Source organism: Neolamprologus multifasciatus, chromosome 1 (genome assembly GCF_963576455.1).
Source record: "Neolamprologus multifasciatus chromosome 1, fNeoMul1.2, whole genome shotgun sequence".
Classification (NCBI taxonomy): domain Eukaryota; kingdom Metazoa; phylum Chordata; class Actinopteri; order Cichliformes; family Cichlidae; genus Neolamprologus; species Neolamprologus multifasciatus.
The window spans coordinates 4,485,030-4,504,029 of NC_140439.1; the positions used below are offsets into that span (position 1 = coordinate 4,485,030).

General features: G+C 39.7%; 1 protein-coding gene and 1 long non-coding RNA gene across 5 annotated transcripts in view; both read left to right on the top strand.

Moving 5' to 3' along the window:
* Positions 1-19,000, top strand: part of LOC146525160 (multiple epidermal growth factor-like domains protein 11) — a 289,529-nt gene that overhangs the window by 104,474 nt on the left and 166,055 nt on the right. For all 4 annotated transcript variants that reach the window (XM_085154285.1, XM_085154203.1, XM_085154371.1 and 1 more), the window contains exon 6: positions 11,637-11,729. In XM_085154285.1, coding sequence (XP_085010411.1) covers positions 11,637-11,729 — 93 coding nt within the window. The remainder of the gene's footprint in view (positions 1-11,636; positions 11,730-19,000) is intronic.
* Positions 4,050-10,168, top strand: LOC146525163 (uncharacterized). Its single transcript, XR_014873570.1, has 2 exons — positions 4,050-4,135; positions 6,373-10,168. It is a non-coding gene; the product is annotated as an uncharacterized LOC146525163 (long non-coding RNA).

The window sequence follows — 19,000 nt, forward strand, 5'->3', positions numbered from 1 at the left end:
TCATTAAGATAAGATGAAAAAGAGTCTAACTTAACATCAATGGTACTAAGAGTAGCTGTAGATAATATTACATCTGTGGGATGGTTATTGGTAATTTTTTCTCTAATGATAAAAATTTTATTTGTGAAGAAGTTCATGAAGTCATTACTAGTTAACATTAAAGGGATGGTTGGCTCAAAAGAGCTCTGACTGTCAGCCTGGCTACAGTGCTGAAGAGAAACCTGGGGTTGTTCTTATTTTCTTCAATCAGTGACGAATAGTAAGCTGTTCTGGCTTTGCGGAGGGCTTTCTTATAAAGCAGCAAACTATTTCGCCAGGCTAAATGATGATCCTCTAAATTTGTGACACGCCATTTCCTCTCCAGCTTACGAGTCATCTGCTTTAGGGTACGTGTTTGAGAATTATACCACGGAGTCAGGTACTTCTGATTGTTAGGGGGACTTTACCCGGATGGATTTAGTGGCAGAAACACACACGAGCACAGGATAGTAGTGATGCAGATTTATATACAATGATGGGGGAATATTTACAAGGGAAGGGGCTATATACAGTGACAGGTAAAAATGTGCACGGAGAGCAGCGCTGAAAGGATGAGACGGAGCCGAGGTATGCGGGCGGACCGATGACGCACCAGAATTACCTGAAAACGAGGGACAAACAAAGTTACAGAGTACGTCGATAGCCGAGAGTTAAACTAAAAGTGGACGAGGAGAGTTGGAGAGCTTACTTGCAACACAGAAATACAGCTGTAGCGGTGGTCACAGCCTGGTACGAAGTAACTCTCCGTCACAGATCCAAAGAAGCCAACACACAGAAAACTAGGCAGGCGAGCAGGCAGCGGGACAGGCTAGAACAAAGGAGAAGCAGGCAGGTGATGGATCCTAAAAACATGCAGCTCAATCGCGCGGAATCAACAGATTCAGCTTGCACCAACACGTTACCACTTATGAAAATGACAATACTCCGACACCAGACGTCCGAGATTCAGCTCCATAAAAGCGCTCACTGATGACGTCCGATGCGCCGCAGGTGTGCCGGAATGCCATCAAGCCCCGCCCCGACTACCTAGAAGGGAAACAAAACCCAAGAACAACAATACACCTACCCACCACCTCCTAACACTGATTAGAGACCTTAGTTTTCACTGGAGCTACAGTATCCAGAGTCGTACGTAGTGAGGAGGTAAAATTATTAACAAGCATTCAGGTAACTGCTCTGCTCTGTGTTGGTACAGGGCATTGAAGATGATAACAGTGGGTGGATTATATTCTTAAACTTAGTTACAGCGCTTTCAGAAAGACATCTACTGTGATAAACGTCTACTCTCCACTGCTGTGTAATCAATTATTGTAAATGTAAATGTTATCAGGAAATGATCAGACAAGAGAGGGTTTTCAGGAAACACTGTTAAATGTTCAGTTTCTATGCCATATGTTAAAACAAGATCTAGAGTGTGATTAAAGTGGTGGGTGGGTTCATGACCTTGAAAAAGCAGTTCATGCTCAAAAACCCCTGAATGTGGCTGAACTCCAACAATTCTGCAAAGAAGAGTGGGCCATAATTCCTTCAATGTGAAAGAGTCATTGCAAGTTATCACAAATGCTTGATTACAGTTGTGGCCATAATGGTGGCACAAACAGTTATTAGGTTTAAGCAGCAAATACGTTTTTACAAAAAGAGCTGCAGGTTTGGATAGCTTTTTAATACATGAAATCATTAAACAAATGCATTTTCTTCAGTTGCCATTGTCTAATATGATCTGAAATATGCAAGTATGGCAAATACAAATGCAGGAAAAAAAGGGATTACAAGGGGAGTTCAAGTGTTTTTTTTCCACAGCACTTTAACTTTACAAAAGCTGTACAAGAAACACAAACACGCAATTATTTGCAATATTTTTTGTGCTGTGTTATCTGACTCTTCGTTTTACTATATGGGCAAAAGAATTTGATTGTCTGCTTTCGCACGCATATGAATTGGACCTTTCTCTAAAATTTAGTGCTTTCTTCACCTGCATCTGTGTGTAGATGTTGCATGTGTGTGTGGGTGTGTGTATTGGGGGCTGTAGGTACACAGCAGGCAAAGGCTGTGTCAACACATAAAGTCTATAGGGAAGTGTGCTAAAGTCTCACTTTAGCATTCATCATCCAGTTTTTTATAGCGCATTCATAAAGTTATGATTTTTTGTTGAACAGGCTTGAATTTAATTAATTTAGTTAATTCTTATCTGAATTTGTGTTGATGTATTTGACCTTACTTACCACACACATCTTTCTGTATTACAACCAGCAACTCCATCCTAATCTCAGTCTGTGTTGAGAACTATGTAGGTGTGGATGCAAGGATTTCTTTCCTAATATTCAAAACAAGCTGTAAAATTTAACACACCGCTGCTATAAATTTAGAGAGGATGACCCCTCTGGGACTAAAATGCAATAAAACCCAGCTTTACAGAATGCGATCTAACTCCTGTAGCCACTCTGTCCACATTTTGCTCCCTGCTTGCACACTTCTTTGCAACTTCCCAAACTCAGCACTTCACTTTGTGTTCACTGTGTGGATTTTAACACTTCGTAGCCTTAAAAAACAGGTCAGAGTGTTGAAATACTTCATGCAAGAGAGGTTGTTTTTTCATTTGTTCCTGTGCACATTTATATGCACATCAAGCTGCCTGCTTCTGTAAGAAAGCAAACAGAGCCAGGACTATAGCTCATCATATCTCTGTGATGGAGGAGCGTAAGTCTCCAAGCTGTCAGCCCATCTTCTTCCCTACCTGATGTATGATGCAATATTCATACTCTGATCCTACAAAATGAGTTGAAGGAGATGTTACATAAAATTCAACATTTTACTTTTAACACATTGTACTAAAGATAAACATGATTCTTTTTTCATTGTTATTCCATTATGCACTATGGGTGTTTAGTGTGATGGGTTAAATTATGGTTACTATAGATATGATTGTTTTTGAATTACTGAATTGCTGTGTGTCATAGAATGTGTCAAGAATAGGCGTCAGCGTCCTTTACTCGCAGAAAAAGGAACAATTACTGAATCTTCCGGAATGCACTGGGCAGGGTACACCCTCAGCACATTGCCACTTCGACCCCATTCACAACCATACTGGTTTTGGGATCCTGTGCAATTAGAGAGTTTCACTGATATACCCTCATGCTGACAAAGGGTTACAGCATAGAAAACAAAAAAATAAATTGATGTGAAACAGTGTAACTCTGGGTAAAACTCCCCAATTTGAATAAATGTTTCAAAAAGGTGTTAATTAGAGAGTTTTTTTTATTTCCAACATTTTTATTGTCTTGTTCCTCTAGCAAGTAAAAATCACACCTGACTGTAGAAACATCACCAGCTATTTATTAATGTGCCCATCTCCGAGTTTGTGTCCTCCCCACAGAAACAACACCAAGATTTTATTCTACAAGCTCTTATTATGACCTAAAGTTTTATTAACAATAACTTGAGAAAGCTCTTTCTCAAAGATAAATGGGTAATGTGCGTGCGTACATCCATCCATCCATCCATCCATCCATCTTCTTCCGCTTTATCCAGGGCTGGGTTGTGGGGGCAGCAGCCTAAGCAGAGAAGCCCAGTCCTCCCTCTCCCCAGCCACCTCCTCTAGCTTATCCGGGGGAACACCAAGGCGTTCCAAGGCTAGCCGAAAGATAATCTCTCCAGCGTGTCCTGGGTCTGCCCCGGGGCCTCCTCCTGTTGGGACATGCCGGAACACCTCACCCAGGAGGCGCCCAGGAGGCATCCTTGTCAGATGCCCGAACCACCTCAGCTGGCTCCTTTCGATGTGGAGCAGCAGCGGCTCTACTCTGAGCCCCTCCCGGATGGCTGAACTTCTCACCCTATCTCTAAGGGAGAGGCCAGCCACCCTTCAGAGGAAACTCATTTTTGCCGCTGTGCGTACATCTATATAAAATCACATTTTGATCTTGGAAATATGATATCAACCCAGATACTAACTCTAGATGGTTGGAGTTGTTTTTGACCAGGTTATGTCAATGCTTCAATGCAACTACCGGTCAAAAGTTTTTGAACACCCCAATTTTTCCAGTTTTTTATTGAAAATTATGCAGTGTAATGCCTCATTGCACTCTGAAATGAAAGCACAGTACAAATAAGCAATGGGAGTTAAAAAAGAAATCACGGAATCAATTTATAGACCAAAATGTATTCTAAACCTCTGACTCATCAAAGTAGACACCTTTGGCAGCTATAACAGCTGAACACATCCATCTCATTCTTTCTAAAATAGAAATCAAATATTCTTCAGAAAGTTCTTCCCATATCTGTTGCAGAAGTTCCAATAAATGTGTGGATGTTGTAGGTTGCTTTGCTTTCACTTTTCTGTCCAGTTCATCCCAAACCAGCTCGATGGGGTTTAAGTCTGGAGACTATGTTGTGGGTCATTATCTTGCTGTGGGATGAACCCCTGACCAACTAGGTGCACACCAGAGGGTCCTGCATGGTGCTGCAGAATGCTGTCGTAGCTGTTTTGGTTCAGGGTGCCTCTCACTCTGTACAAGTCACCAACCCTGGATCTAGCAAAACAGGCCCAGACCATCACACATCCTCCTCAATGTTTGACAGTTGATGGCACACACTGTGGAACCATCCTTTCACCTTCTTGATGGCGTACAAAGATCCTACGTGATGAACCGAAGATTTCAAATTTTGATTGATGAGCCCATAATACCTTCTTCCAGAGTTCAGTAGTCCAATGGTGGTTTTTCATGGCCAAGGCAAGCCTCTGTCTTATTCTGACGTCTTAGCGATGGCTTTCTTGCTGCAACTATATATATAAAACCTCAAGAACAAATCTTTGGGATATTATATTTGTTTTTTTGTTTCCTATGATAACTGACTTCAGTCAGTCACTCATGCTTTTTGGACATGTTTCTAACTTTTTTTTTTGGGTTATAAGGCGCACTGTCGATGAACAGGTGTGTTTTCATACATAAGGCACACTGGATTATAAGGCGCATTAAGCGAAACAAAACAGTCAGATAAGTCAAACTTCACTCAATTCATTCTTCTTGCTTCCTCCACTTCCATACCATTGATTCATTAATGTTGAATTCTCTCCAGCTGCTCTATTCCCATGTTGTTGCAGTATATTAATGACTAACCTCATATTGTGGATGGATTATCTCAGTTGTTCTCCTGACTGAAGTTTGGTCCTTTACAGCATCCTACTATGCGATTGCATTTGTCTCTGACCATCGGGAACCCTCATGTTAACTTTTAGCGAGTGGAAAAAAGTTAGCGTTCATCCTCCAGCTTCACTGTGTTTATGTTATGCTAACATAGCTGTGTCGCTAGCAATCACATAGCACATCATTATCTACCAGCTAGCCCAACTTCAGTAACCCTACAAACGTCACTGCTGTTTAGTTTTCTGTCTTCATTTATGTTGGAAGTGATAGCAGAGCTATACGTTTGAATTCTTTCAGAAATCTCTCAGTCAGAACATGCTATATCATGTTTAGGTGGAAGCTAGCGAGCTAACTTCCTGCTAACGTCTAACTCTGTTAAATGTAATGAATTCTGTTTTCATGGATGCCTGGATGTTAAACTTCATAGTTACACCTGGTAAAGCAGCAACGCTGATCATTTTATTAAAGATGAAAGAATTTAGACAGTTTTTAACTCTCAGTGATGCTGCAGTGTTCGTTTGACTTTGGGACCTGAAGTGAACGGAGTTTAGGACCCAGATTACTCCGTGAGGCTCCTGACTACGGTAGCCGTAATGCTCCAACAATCCATCAAGCGGTGCGGCTTCATAGCTTACCAAAGTCGTACTAAAACATTATTGACAAATTTTTAAGCGCCGTGTACCGCATCAAAAAAGGTTCGGGGTCAGTAAGCACAACTAAGGCTGGGTATCGTCACTGATTTCTAGAATTGATTCGAGTCTGATTCACAAGGCCCCGATTCAATTTGATTCATGATTCAATTCGATTCGATTTGAATCTGGGAAATTTTCTCTCAGTCAAAAATATTATAATTCTGATCATTTTTCAGTACATATCCATATTTTTATATCCATAAAAAGAAAGCTCACACTTGTGAGACTTTATCAGAGGTGGCCTGTCTTTTTATAGCAGATAACCACCTTAAAAATATTCTGCAGTGGAACAAAAACAAAAGAAAAGCATGAATAAACATATAAACATTACCTGATCCTGCTGAAGTGAAGCAGAGCAAAGTTACAGAGGTTTAATTAGAGACACAGTTAAGCATTTTGCAATTTTGCATAATCTGAAAAAGTTTCTTTTGTACTGAACAGCAAAAATGGGGCCTCTTTTGTTGGAAGTCAGTGAAATTTTAAATGAAAATAAAAAACAGCGGCCGACAGCGCTGTACATAACGGTAGACTGGTGCAAGCGAAATAAGCAAGCGAATAATGCAGAAAACAGAGATTTACACTGAGAGAGAGACCTGTGCATGAAGTGATTCTCCCATGGTGAAAGCAAAACAGCAAAAGTAAGAGGGCATTCATGACTATGTTTATGTGAAGCAAAATGTGAAGTGTAGTTTGGATCTTCTTTTGCTGCTGGTTCAGTCAAATTTGGTTGGAGAGAGACAAAACTGCAGTTTCAGAACACAAAGCGCGGACCTGCCGACACATCTGTGCGCTGTTGGCTTTCAGCCCCAACGGCGTGTACGTGCAGTCGGGTGAGAAAGCCGACATCTCACTGATTCTGATGCGTCGACGGGTCCGCCCTTTTTGTTTAGATCGTTGTGCAGAATCAGTGTCAAAATTTTGTGATGTTTAACCTGAGATTCTGGCGTTTCAGGAAAAAATTATTTATATTTAAAAATCGATTCAGGATTTTAAGGAATTGTTAGCACGTTATTCAAGCTAGAATCGATTTTAATCGGAAAATCGATAATCAAAACCCACCCCTAAGCAAACCAGAATTCATACATAAGGCGCATCAGATTATAAGCTACATTGTTGATTTTTGAGAAATTAAAGGATTTTAAGTGCGCCTTATACTCCGAAAAATATGGTACGATGTGTTGTGCCCTTAACCCTTTAAAGCCGGTCAGAGCAGCACGCTCTGTTTTGCGTAACTATTTTTAAATCCCGGTAGCACTGCAACCACGTGAGCTAGTGCAATAATTTTTTTTGCATATGTAACCGGAGGAGTTGTACTTACATCTTATACCATCAGCTTGTCCTCGGTCACAGTTTCCTTCCACATATAGCTTTGCAAAAACTGCATAAAAAGCACTTGCAGCAACAAAAACATAATATTCCAGAAACACACTTTGCCGATCCGATCAGCTGTTCATAACATTTCCTACGTTGGAATAGACGTCAGCGCAAACTTTTGCACGTCCTCCATGACCTGCCCGAAACCGGAAGTGATGTCATTTTCGCGGAAATGTAGTTTTTTACCATCAGGGCCTCATGAGCCTATACTGGTGTTTTTAAAAGTTATGTTTGACTTTATGACTTTCTGTGTCATTTCTGGGATGCTTAGGACTCATATTGCACTGCTGGAAATAGTTTATTTTGATGCAGATGCTGCTTTTTTGCAAATTTGCACTATAATATTTATTTTCGTTTTTCCTGCAGTATATAAAAATTGGTGTATTTCAAAAATAAAACTATGAAGACACTCAAAATAAATTTCCTGTGGTGGGAAACTATTTTGTGCAACTTTTTTGTATTTACAGTTTTGAGGGATAAGCCTCTTAAATTTCTCTAACTAGAAATATATGTAAAAAAAAGCAAAAACGATTTTCAATTTTTTTGTAGTTTATTGCACTTTTTTGCAATTTATGTAATTATTATGCACTTAATGCAGACATATTATTAAAATCTAGGCTGTAATGGTTGTATTGATGTATAGCAACTTGAAATGCTCCCAAAAATGGCTCCACAGCATGTAAACATATAATATAAGCTCTGGCGGACTTGGTTCTATGGTAGGTCTTAAAGGGTTAAACTCACAAAATGACAAACTAGGTTTTGGTGTTTTAACCAAAAAGGACCAAGTGCCGGACGAATAAAACATCGTTCTCAGTACTGGAACTCTTTAACAGTCTTTCTCTCTTCATGCTAGAATTACTCAATATTACTGCAGGAACTTGTTTGACTGTATCCGACTCAAGGGTTCAGGTCTTTTCCCTTAATTTTTCATCCATCAAACCGAGGACTTGAGTTTTAGGTTTCCTGAAAAATGCTCCACTTGTCTGATATATCATGCAATGATATAATTAGAAGATAAAAACGTTCTATTAAAAACATCTCAGTGTGCTGGTTAATCTAAAGTTTAATGTATTACTTTTTATAGTCGTTAAAATAGTGTTTTAAGAGTTCGTTTTAGCTGTTCAGTGTGCAGTTTTTCTGTCTTGACTGCTCATACTATTTGTCTTTTTGTCCTTTTCACATTGCTTTTTGTCCTTCTCGTTGCAACATTGGCTAGTGACCACCTCTGACCTTCTAGCTAATAGCTGTATGAGATAATGCCAGAGTGACGCACAGTAGCCCCGTAAAACTCTGCATCATTTATTATTTTGTGATAGAATCATTTTTTAACCTTTAGATTGTGCATGATGGCTTTCAACTGTAGTGTTGTGTCACAATGAAATATTATAGTAGTTGGAAGGTGATAATGGAGATGTCAGCACTACCTTATCTTTTTGCTGTACAATGCAGATAATACGCTTTGCTCGCTAGACTGGCTGGTAGAATATCTCCATATCTAAGAAAAGTGGAAAATATTATGACTTACTGTTACATTAGGATGTCAAGGAGCAAGTAGTACGCCAGGGATGTGCAGAGGATTTTTAAGGGGAAAATGACAAACAGGCACTGGTAATGTCATGTTTGGGAGTACAGAGCACAACACTGCATATTAAAAAATATAGACACAAATTATGTAAATTAAGAAAAACCTTCATTAATTTGCTGCAGATACTCAACAGAGGCAAAAAAGCAACACTTTCCTTTTTATTTGTAGTGGCCAGTTATTACCAGTGAGTCATTGACTGGTTTCCAGGGCTGCGTGAGGCTTTAGCAGCTTCATAGTGAATGCCAGCAACCTTCAACAACCTTTGCAACTGGCCAGGAGGAAGTCATTGTTGTGGTTATTTAATGTCCTTAAAGAAACACAGACATTATCCATGATTCCATGATAGATCTGAGGATGTGAGGGCAAATACTGTGTCTTCCGCCTTCAACGACACCTTCCAAGTAACATCACCTGCCTTTATCTCTTTTGCACACCAGTTCCAGCCACCAGATGTGACAGATTGAAGCAAAGTAGTCTTAGAAACTAAAACAGTCTTATAGATAATCAACTTTAGCTCCTACACTCATTTTTGCCTGGTGAACAGTGATTGCCACACAGTTGCCAACTGGTGTCTAGGCCTGTGTATTCGTGGTCTTAGTTTAATTTGTTAGGATATTATCATTAGCTGTAACAATGTATTCATACTGAGGTCTTATAAAAACTTTACATTGTGACAATACACAATAGCAACTGAGAAACAGCTCAACTGGAACACCAACAGACAACAGAAGCATCCTACAATATAAACTAGGTATAATGGGTACAATACTTCATTTAAAAGTATTATATATTATATATAGTATTATACTATGTTGAGTATGTTGAGTAAAACTAACATTGATCCATGTCATTCATTTATTTAATTAATTAATTACTATAAAATCTATTCTATTAAAAACTTGGCAAAATGATTTTGTTTTCATATTTTTGTAAATATGATTTTACTGGGGCAGCACGGTGGCACGGTGGTTAGCACTGTTGCCGCACAGCAAGAAGGTCCTGAGTTCAATTCCACCATCAGGCCGGGGTCTTTCTGTGTGGAGTTTGCACGTTCTCCCCGTGTTTGCGTGGGTTCCCTCCGGGTACTCCGGCTTCCTCCCACCGTCCAAAGACATGCAGCTTGTGGGGATAGGTTAATTGGATAATCCAAATTGCCACTAGGTGTGAATGTGCGAATGAATGTGAGTGTGAATGGTTGTCTGTCTCTGTGTGTTGGCCCTGCAACAGACTGGCGACCTGTCCAGGGTGTACCCCGCCTCTCGCCCTATCACAGCTGGGATAGGCTCCAGCGCCCCCGCGACCCTGAAAAGGATAAGCGGAAGTGAATGGATGGATGGATGGATGATTTTACTGGTTAATAGTCTCTAGTATCTGCCATCATAGTAAATTCCATTTCTTCATAGCGTGATGACCTTAAAGAAAAAAAGAATATTAATATATATTTATGTGTTTAAATTAGTGCTGTCAGCGTTAATCTCGTTAAAATGGCGTTAACACCATACCTGCATTAACGCGGCAGCACTAGTTTAAATAAACAAAAACATTAATCACTTCAGTTTTTACAGCAAAACATTGAGAATAGTTTTATTATGTAGCGTTATTTTTTTACCGTTAACTCAGTTTCCCTGGGTTTGTGTTATTAATAAATCTTATTTTTTGGTACCAGTACTGGTTTTATTGTGTTGTATTTATCGGCGACACCTTAAAGGCCGGTCTGTGAAAATGTTGGCGAACATAAACCGGTCCGTGGCGCAGAAAAGGTTGGGGGCTGCTGCTATAGAGCACTGTTACTGTGTCTATTGAAATAAAAATAAATAATAAAAAAGTATGAAAAATTTATTTATTTAATCTTTTAACAAATGCATGAAAATATTGAAAAATCTGATTATTTATGATTATTTTAATTTGCGTACTTCTTCTAACTCAATAGAATTTCATGCATTAAGAGATGTAGCTGTTTAACAATTGTATGGTAAGATTCCCAGGAGCCTGAGGCTATAGCAGCACTACTAACTGTGTTTACATGTGCGTTACAGTAGATGCTACACACAATGTCGAAAAATCTTCAGTAGTAATTATTGTGTCTTTATTGCACTAAGTGATTGTGTAATCAACTGTTGACTGCTAGTGTATATATATACAGTAATCAGGCATAATATTATGCCTGATTACTGTATACGTACACTAATCAGGCATAATATTATGGCATCGGTTAGTAGGAATATATTAAAGTATATCCCTAATATGCATTCCTAAGATACAATATGAGGTAAAAAACAACAGAAGTTAAAAGAAAGTTTCAAATAAAAGAAATATTAAAGACTCACCACGTATTACCAGCAGTTAGTGTACATGTCTCTTCACACCTGAGAGTGTATCTGTTTGCACTGTCACCATTGTATATCTGGTTGTTAAAAGTGATCTGGTGTTAGTGTGTATTTTGTTGTTGCTGCCATTGTTTTTCCACAAAAATATGCATCATGAGATGAACATTACCATCTGCTGGAGGGCAGAAGAGAAGAATCATCAGATCAAGACATTATTCTCCAAACAGACTTTTCAGTAGAAAATTTCCAAGACAGACTTTGTTGGAGCTGGAGTGGATAGTGTCAGATTTACGCTAAAGACTGCAACATTGAAAGATATTAACATGAATCAAATAAACTGAGGGAACGGGGATTATATTTAAATGACAAATAGACTTGATGTAAGGTTTTATGACTCAAAGAAAGAACTTGATAACTTCTTATGTTTTATAGTTGCTTGTTTGACATTTGTTTCAATGTTCTTCTTTCTTCTCAGCACTGTGCACAGAAGAGTGTGCCCATGGACGATGTGTCTCTCCTGATACTTGCCAATGTGAGCCAGGATGGGGAGGACTGGACTGCTCCAGTGGTGAGTGCTCAGCAGACAAACAGACAGTAAATGGAACAATTACTATAAAGCATTGCATTACAAGCGTAATGTAGCTTTGAATAACAGTAATAACAGTACCGCAGTCGATAAAAATAAAATTGGCCTCGTCCTTTTCTATTTTTGTTTGCTTTTCTAACCTGTTTGGTTTTGTAATATTTGAACATAACAGTTCATAGCATTTCTTAGTATAACTTACCATAACATGGCGTTGCATAACACAACACAACATTGTATAACTGTAGAACATTTAGAGACAAACTATCTGAATTTCAGGAGCGGGACCTCTCCTCCAAACACGCGCCCTCCTCTTCTTATCTATATGACCCCCAGTTCTCCTTTCAGTTATTTCACTCACAGAATTTGTAATCCTGGTGTGTAAATAACTTGTGGTGAGACAACGTTAACAGCAAAATGATCAAACATTTCATGAAGACCAACCAGTTGTGTTTTTTAATGTTATTGATTTTATTTATATTTATATCTGTATGTTAAAGCAGAAGCTGCCGTAGCACAAGCTTCCAGTGCTCGTTGTATTTGTTGATTTGCTGAACAGCATAAAAACATGCAGGAGTGTTTTTTCTGGTATACGGACCAATATCATTTCTGAGCAGTAGCTTGGTACAAGGCTGGGATCAGAAATTAGTAACATCATTTAAAACATGTTATAAAAACAGGTGATGTGTATTGAAACCTTTATAATATATATATTTCATTGTACCAGGAAAACATATATTTAAAAAAATCATTGCTTCTAACAATTTTGAAACCTTTAAAAACATTCGATTTTGATCTGTGGCTGTTACTTGTTTTACTTAATCCAGCCTTAATCCAGCCTAAAGCATGAGCAGCATTTAACTATTAGTGACACAGCGTAATATGTTTAAAGGGACACCTGGCATTAACCTTATGTCATGAGAGGGCAGAGGGCAATCCCTGTTGATTGTGCAAATCAATACATTTTGTTTGGTTCACCTTTAGCTTCATACAAATGCAATACGTAGGAAAATAGAAACACATGCAACATGAATACAAATACACAACACTGAAATAAGACAAAAAGCTGCAGTCCCGTGCATTTAGCAGAGGTAAAGAGTGACAGGTGTGTCTAATATACGATGCTGGGCTGCATGTTCAGCCGTGCTGGGTTTTTGTCTTTACGCGCTCATTATGGAGAGAAAAACTTTTTATCCATGTCTGGCTGACAGAGTTTGTCCATTACATGAGACACAAACAGCTAAAATATGCTTTGGCTTTGAAAAAGCTCCCCAGAGCTCATCAGTAAAAAAACATGTAAATGTAATGTGTCAGAGGCATTGTCTGTTTCCATGACAACAAATGGAGGCCTGAAATGCAGACGGAAGAGCTCACAAAGAAACCTCATCGTTGGCGTCAGTGTTTGATGGACTTTGCCTAACTTTAACAACCTTGTGCAGCGAGAGAAGTGAGGTTACTTAAAGCTTATAATCACAGGTTGTTTCCTGTAGGTGACTGAAATCCTTCTGTCAGCTGTATCATGCACAGCAGCACAGAGAGAGAAAAACACCTTTTTTAACCTAGAAGGTATACCAGAGATATGATAAGAGAGCCACATTGCATCAAGGAATTCTGAATTTAAACCATTAAGCTCAATGGTCAACTCAAGAAAGACCCTAAGGCGAGCTCGCCTTAGGGTCTTTCTTTTGGTCTGCAAACATGAGATTCATCTTCATACCTTCAGTATTATGGAATCTCTCTGGGATTCCTCTGAGAAGATAGAAGGAACCAAAATCACAGAAGAACTCTGTCAAGTCCTTCAAGATGCTTGAACATCCTAAAGTTGAACCTAAAGTTTATTTTAAAAATGTGCAAACACAGAAAAAGAGCAAGATGCGGACAGCCAGGCTCCAATTTCATCCTTAAACTTCTTGCAAAGCTAACATTTCAACCCTCTGTCGTTCCTGTCTGTACAGTAACATTTTCACATTTACAGACATTATAGAAAGAAATGGGTTTAAAACATTTTACAACAAATTTTACTCATTATGAGATTATAAGCAAAGTCTAGTCATGTAGAATAATTGTCATGGTCCTGGGTCTGATGATTATTAATATTCTGCAATATTGTGGCACCCTGCTTTCTATGTTCATTTATTTCCTGTTTTACTTTGACAGTCCCGCATCCTGTGTTACTGTATTCTGTGTTGACAGGGAGGAACTGTGTCATGTGGGTGATCAGTCCCAGCTGTGTTCACTCCTGTTGCTTATTTCCTCGTTACCCTCCTGTGTATTTAGTCCTCTGTCTTCCTCCTTCTGTTGTTGCTTCGTCTGCGTTTCTTCCCGTGTTTCCAACTTTCAGCTTTCTAGTTTCATACAATATTGTGTACGTTTCATTAGCTTCATCCTAGTCATTCTGTGCTTTTTGTTTGTACTCTGATTCAGCCAAATAAAAGGCTCGCTTTCTGCTCATCACCTCACTCTGCCTCCATCGTCTGCTTTTGGGTCTACCTTCTCCTCACTCCACGCCGTCGGCCTCTGCAGACATAAAAGTAAAAGCCCTTCTGCACCAGTACCTACTCGGTTCGGGTCGAGTCTGCTCGACTTGGTTTTTAGGGTTTTCCATTAGGTGGCAGTACCTGGTACCAGCTACTGTTTTAGTACTTTCTCTGCTGGGGTTCCAAGCAATCTGAGTTGATCCGAAAATGTGACGTCAACAGGCTGCATCGTGCTGATTGGTTGACTTGACAAAAGTCGACACTGCCATTTTTGAAACCCGACAACGAGGGAGATGGCTGCACCAAACCCACACCATGGTCCAGCTATTAGGTGCAGACTCGTACCACAGTGGGGGTGTTTGCGTATTGCCTCGATGTCCTGTTTCTTCACAGGACTTTCGGCCGTGTCGCTGTCACGACTCCAGGCACATTGCGGTTATACTCCACTGTAATGGAAAACAACAGAAACCGAGTCAAGTCACGAGGCACAAGTCTTCTGGTGTTTACTATTTTAGCCTTTATCGTTTGCATACTTTTTCTTAACAAAGGCTATGAGTAAGCTAATGCAACTGTGTCACATCTGGAACATTTTCTCGCTCCACAGAAATAATCTGTTGATTGAAACGATATCCTTCTGAATCTGCCTGCGCAGCAGTTTGCTTCTCATGTGTCTGATTCTATAAAGAATCTTTATCATCTTAAATTGCTTCTTTGCAGCATTTTCTTTCTTTTTATCTGATCCTTTTTGCACATGATAATCTTCGTCATTATAATCACCATCCCTGCATTACATGATCATTTTCATCAGAATTTTTCCTTATCTCTCGTTAATTTCTTCTCTTTTAACTGCTTCTGAAGCTTCTCCCAGAGTCCTGTTCTGTCTGTGCTTTCTCTCGTCCTGCTCCTTCTCTCACTGCTTCAACCCTACTTTGTCTGAGCTGTTTATGCTTCCTGGCAGAACAACAAAGTTCTTCACCTGGACAGGGCTCTGGAAAGGGAAGGTGGCTGAGGCTCACACATTGCTACATAAACTAATCTGATTAGCTGCAGAGGAAGACTGAGCACAGTCCCGTGGCTTTCTTTTTCATTGTTCAGTGTTTTTAGTCACTTGAAGTTTGACTTGTTAGTCACAACTTGTGTTCGACAAACATAAGACGCATTTTCTAACACAACAAACATGCACATCACAGTCACATAGGAAGTATGTCTGCATACAATATGATATTTAGAGTATTTAGTAGTTCAGAGCAAATCGTGTGTAATAAATAGATTATGACGAGAAATATTTTCAACATGAAATGCTATAAAACCCTGCAAGTCAAAGTTTTTGCAAGGAAAGCGCCCCCTCTTGGTGACACTAGGCCATTGCATGAAACGTGTTCATGATGGAAAGTACCTCGACTTAGGCTGCGTTCACACTGCAGGCGAAAGCGCATGAAATCCGATTTTTTTGACCCTATGCGACCCATATCCGATCATGGTGTGACAGTGTGAACGGCACAAATCCAATATTTTCAAATCCGATCTGGGTCACTTTCGTATGTGGTCCTGAATCCGATACATATCCGATGTTTTAGAAAGCGACTGTTTGATGGTCATGTCGCATTAAATCCGTCTTTTACGTCACTGACACAAGACGGACGCCAATTATCAGCGCCGGAGAAGACATCGCGAACGCTTCCTGGCCATCCGGTGAAACTGTTGGGAAGACAACGTTGGAGAAACGTGAACATTTTATTTGTACTGTATAATCTGCAGATTCTGACAGAAATCTGCAACTATCCTTTGAAGCAGCGCTCCTCTAAAACAGCAATAAGGATCATTATTAGGTTATTTACATTATTATGTAAATAACAAAATAACTTAAAGCAAAAATTGGGAAACGTGAAGTCTGAAGTCTTTATATTAAGGTCATCAGTCGAACAATACTGTTGCTCTGGGTCTAAACAGAGCGCGTTGTGTGTGACGTCTTCTTTTGCGCATGCGGCCGCTTTGAGCGTTCACACTAGAGCGCGTTTGCTGTCACATTTTATTTGTAGTGTGAACGAGCAGACAAAAAAATCAGATTTGATCAAAAAATCGGATTTGATCAAAAAATCGGAATTGAGCATCAAGACCTGCAGAGTGAACGTAGCCTTAGAAGCAGGAACGGGCAGCAACTAACTGGCACCTGGCTGGGACAGCAAGTCTAAGCATGTGTTTCAGTAAAAGCAGCTGTTGATCAAAATGACTTTAAAGCTAATTTGCCCATCGAATGTATAAAATGAGAAAGAGGGGGTTACAGTATACCTCACCCATTTAAAGAAGCAGATCAGATTACACACAGAGCAACATTATTTTATTTAATTTACATCACGTTTTCTGGTTGCTGTACAAACAAAACTGTATAACACTGACGGTCTTTACGACCTTTGGGTTAAACAGTGTTCAGATCATTCTGCGCACAGGGATTACCTACATACACTGAGCCCTTTATTCAAAATGTTGGTCACTTGACCACAATATATCTGACATAATATAAGGCAAATAGATTCTCTTTTAAATTTAAAGCAAATGAATCTCATTGGTGCCATTTTATTTAACAAACTGAAGGTTGAAGTGATATTCAAGGTCACAAAGTAGATTTTGTGTATCTGCCTCTGATTTGAGTTCTCGTGACCGAATCATTGTTCAACACTTTCCCAGTGAATCGGTTTGTAACATATGAAGTGAAATTGTGTCTATTCTACTGATCTGGATGAGATTCAGTGAAGTGGCTGGATGATATTTAAGCCTTTAAATGCATTCATGTTGCTGGTGCATCACACAGGACACTGCTGAGCCATTCTATATTAGAAAGTAATATGATTTGAAACAGCGTAGGACAAAAGTGACCACAGGATTCTTTTCTTTGTGCAAATTGTGTAAAAGCATGTAGAAAACAAACACATCGCTCATTAGGACGAGCTCGACATCCCCATAGGAGAGACGCTTCTGTCTCACAGCGCAGCATCTTTACAGCAAATTACATTCTTCCACAGGTAATGAGAAAATGACAAATTGTACGACGAGGATGTGTGGAGGCAGAATTTTCACGCTGAGCTGTTTTAATCTAACACGGGAGAAAAATGTACTCCCTGATGTTCAGATCCACCTGTCGTACAGCCGCGTTATCCACAAAGCAAGGTGTGATGCTGCTCTGCAGAGCTTTGCTTTAACACTGAAATAAACAAGAGGGAGGAAGAGGAGAGGGAGGAGATGCATAGATGAGTGCAGGAACAAAGAGGCAGCTCGAGAGATGTTAAAGACAGCCAAACTTTCAGAGAGAACCAGACACATTAAATTGAGTTTGACTTTCCCTGTGTTTACCGCTCCCTTCCTTAAACAAGGACACAAGTGGGCCATCAATTCTTCATCCTCCCTTTTCCTTTAGCTTAAGTGGTAGCAGATTTACCTAACCCATGTCTCGGCTTGGCCTCAGTCCCTTGGCTCTTGCGCAGCAATAAAAACGGTAAACAAAGGGGAATCTGGAGTACATCGAATAAGAAACGGGGGCTAAAGGGGCCATGAGGCTCATTAGGTGCCAATAACCTCCTCATCACCTCAACAGCACATGTCTATAGCGAGGGGTTTGTGCTGGGCAGCACCAGGGAGGGCAGTGCGAGAGGATGCAAACCTGGGGAGTGGAACCAAGTGGTTCAAATGAAACTGATATTGAGATGCAGTCGTTTCATTTCTACTTTAAACATGCAGTCGGCACAATTTTCTTTTTCCTCAGACTTATTTGAGTGTTTGAGAGACGTGCTCATCAGAAGCTGAAAAATAGCTTCTACTCTTAGGTTCTGTTTTTATTGTTTTAAATAAAACGACCCTTTAAAACCTTTTTAAACTGTCAAAAGTTATTTTCTCTGAAACTAACCGTCCGCCACTTTCAGCTAAATCAAATTTTGTTTACAATTATAATTGGACGCTTTTGCCAAATGCTCGGTTTTCCTTTTTAAATGTTGCCATCTTTAAATAATACAGACTTTGATTTAGTTCAGTTTTATTTGGCTTGACGGCCGGCGCCCTGCAGGTTTTAGATCTCATCCTGGGTCAGCACACCTGAATGAAATGATGAGTTCATTACCAGGCCTGTGGAGAACTTCAAGACATGTTGGCTGTGTCCCAATTCAGGGTCTGCACACTTGAAGTACGCGCACTACGAGTACTACGTACGGTGCGTACTATAAGTACGAGAAGTGCGGAAGTGAGAGGCTTGTGAAATGGGACGGTCTAGCCTTTGTCGTGCTGTTCAGGTTGCCTAGCAACCATGATACTAACCACGAGAAACGCGAGATTGTGTGACATAAATGAAGGAGAAAAAATGTTTTGTTGGTCATTCATTTTTGTCATGACATCACTTTGATTAGTTGAGTATCTGAGGCTGAGACCACAGGACTGTAAAACATGATTGTTGGGCTTCATTTCTGTACTGAACAGTCATTTAAGATTAGCTAGTAAATAACAATTAGCTCTTGTTGTTCATGAGACTAAAATCATCTCACTGTGGTAATGTAAATATAATATGGCCAATATTATAGTATTGTCAGATTATATATATATATATATAGAGGCTGAAAGTACAAACATCACTAGTGTCACATAACTTTGCCGACATGTGGTCAACAGCAATGTTTTAATGTTCTTCGTTATTAAACATTCGCACATAAATAAGTGACGTCATATTCAGTACTTACTTTTGACAGTTCACTCTTCGGCTGCTCCCTTCTGCCGTATTTTGCGGCAAAATTATCCACA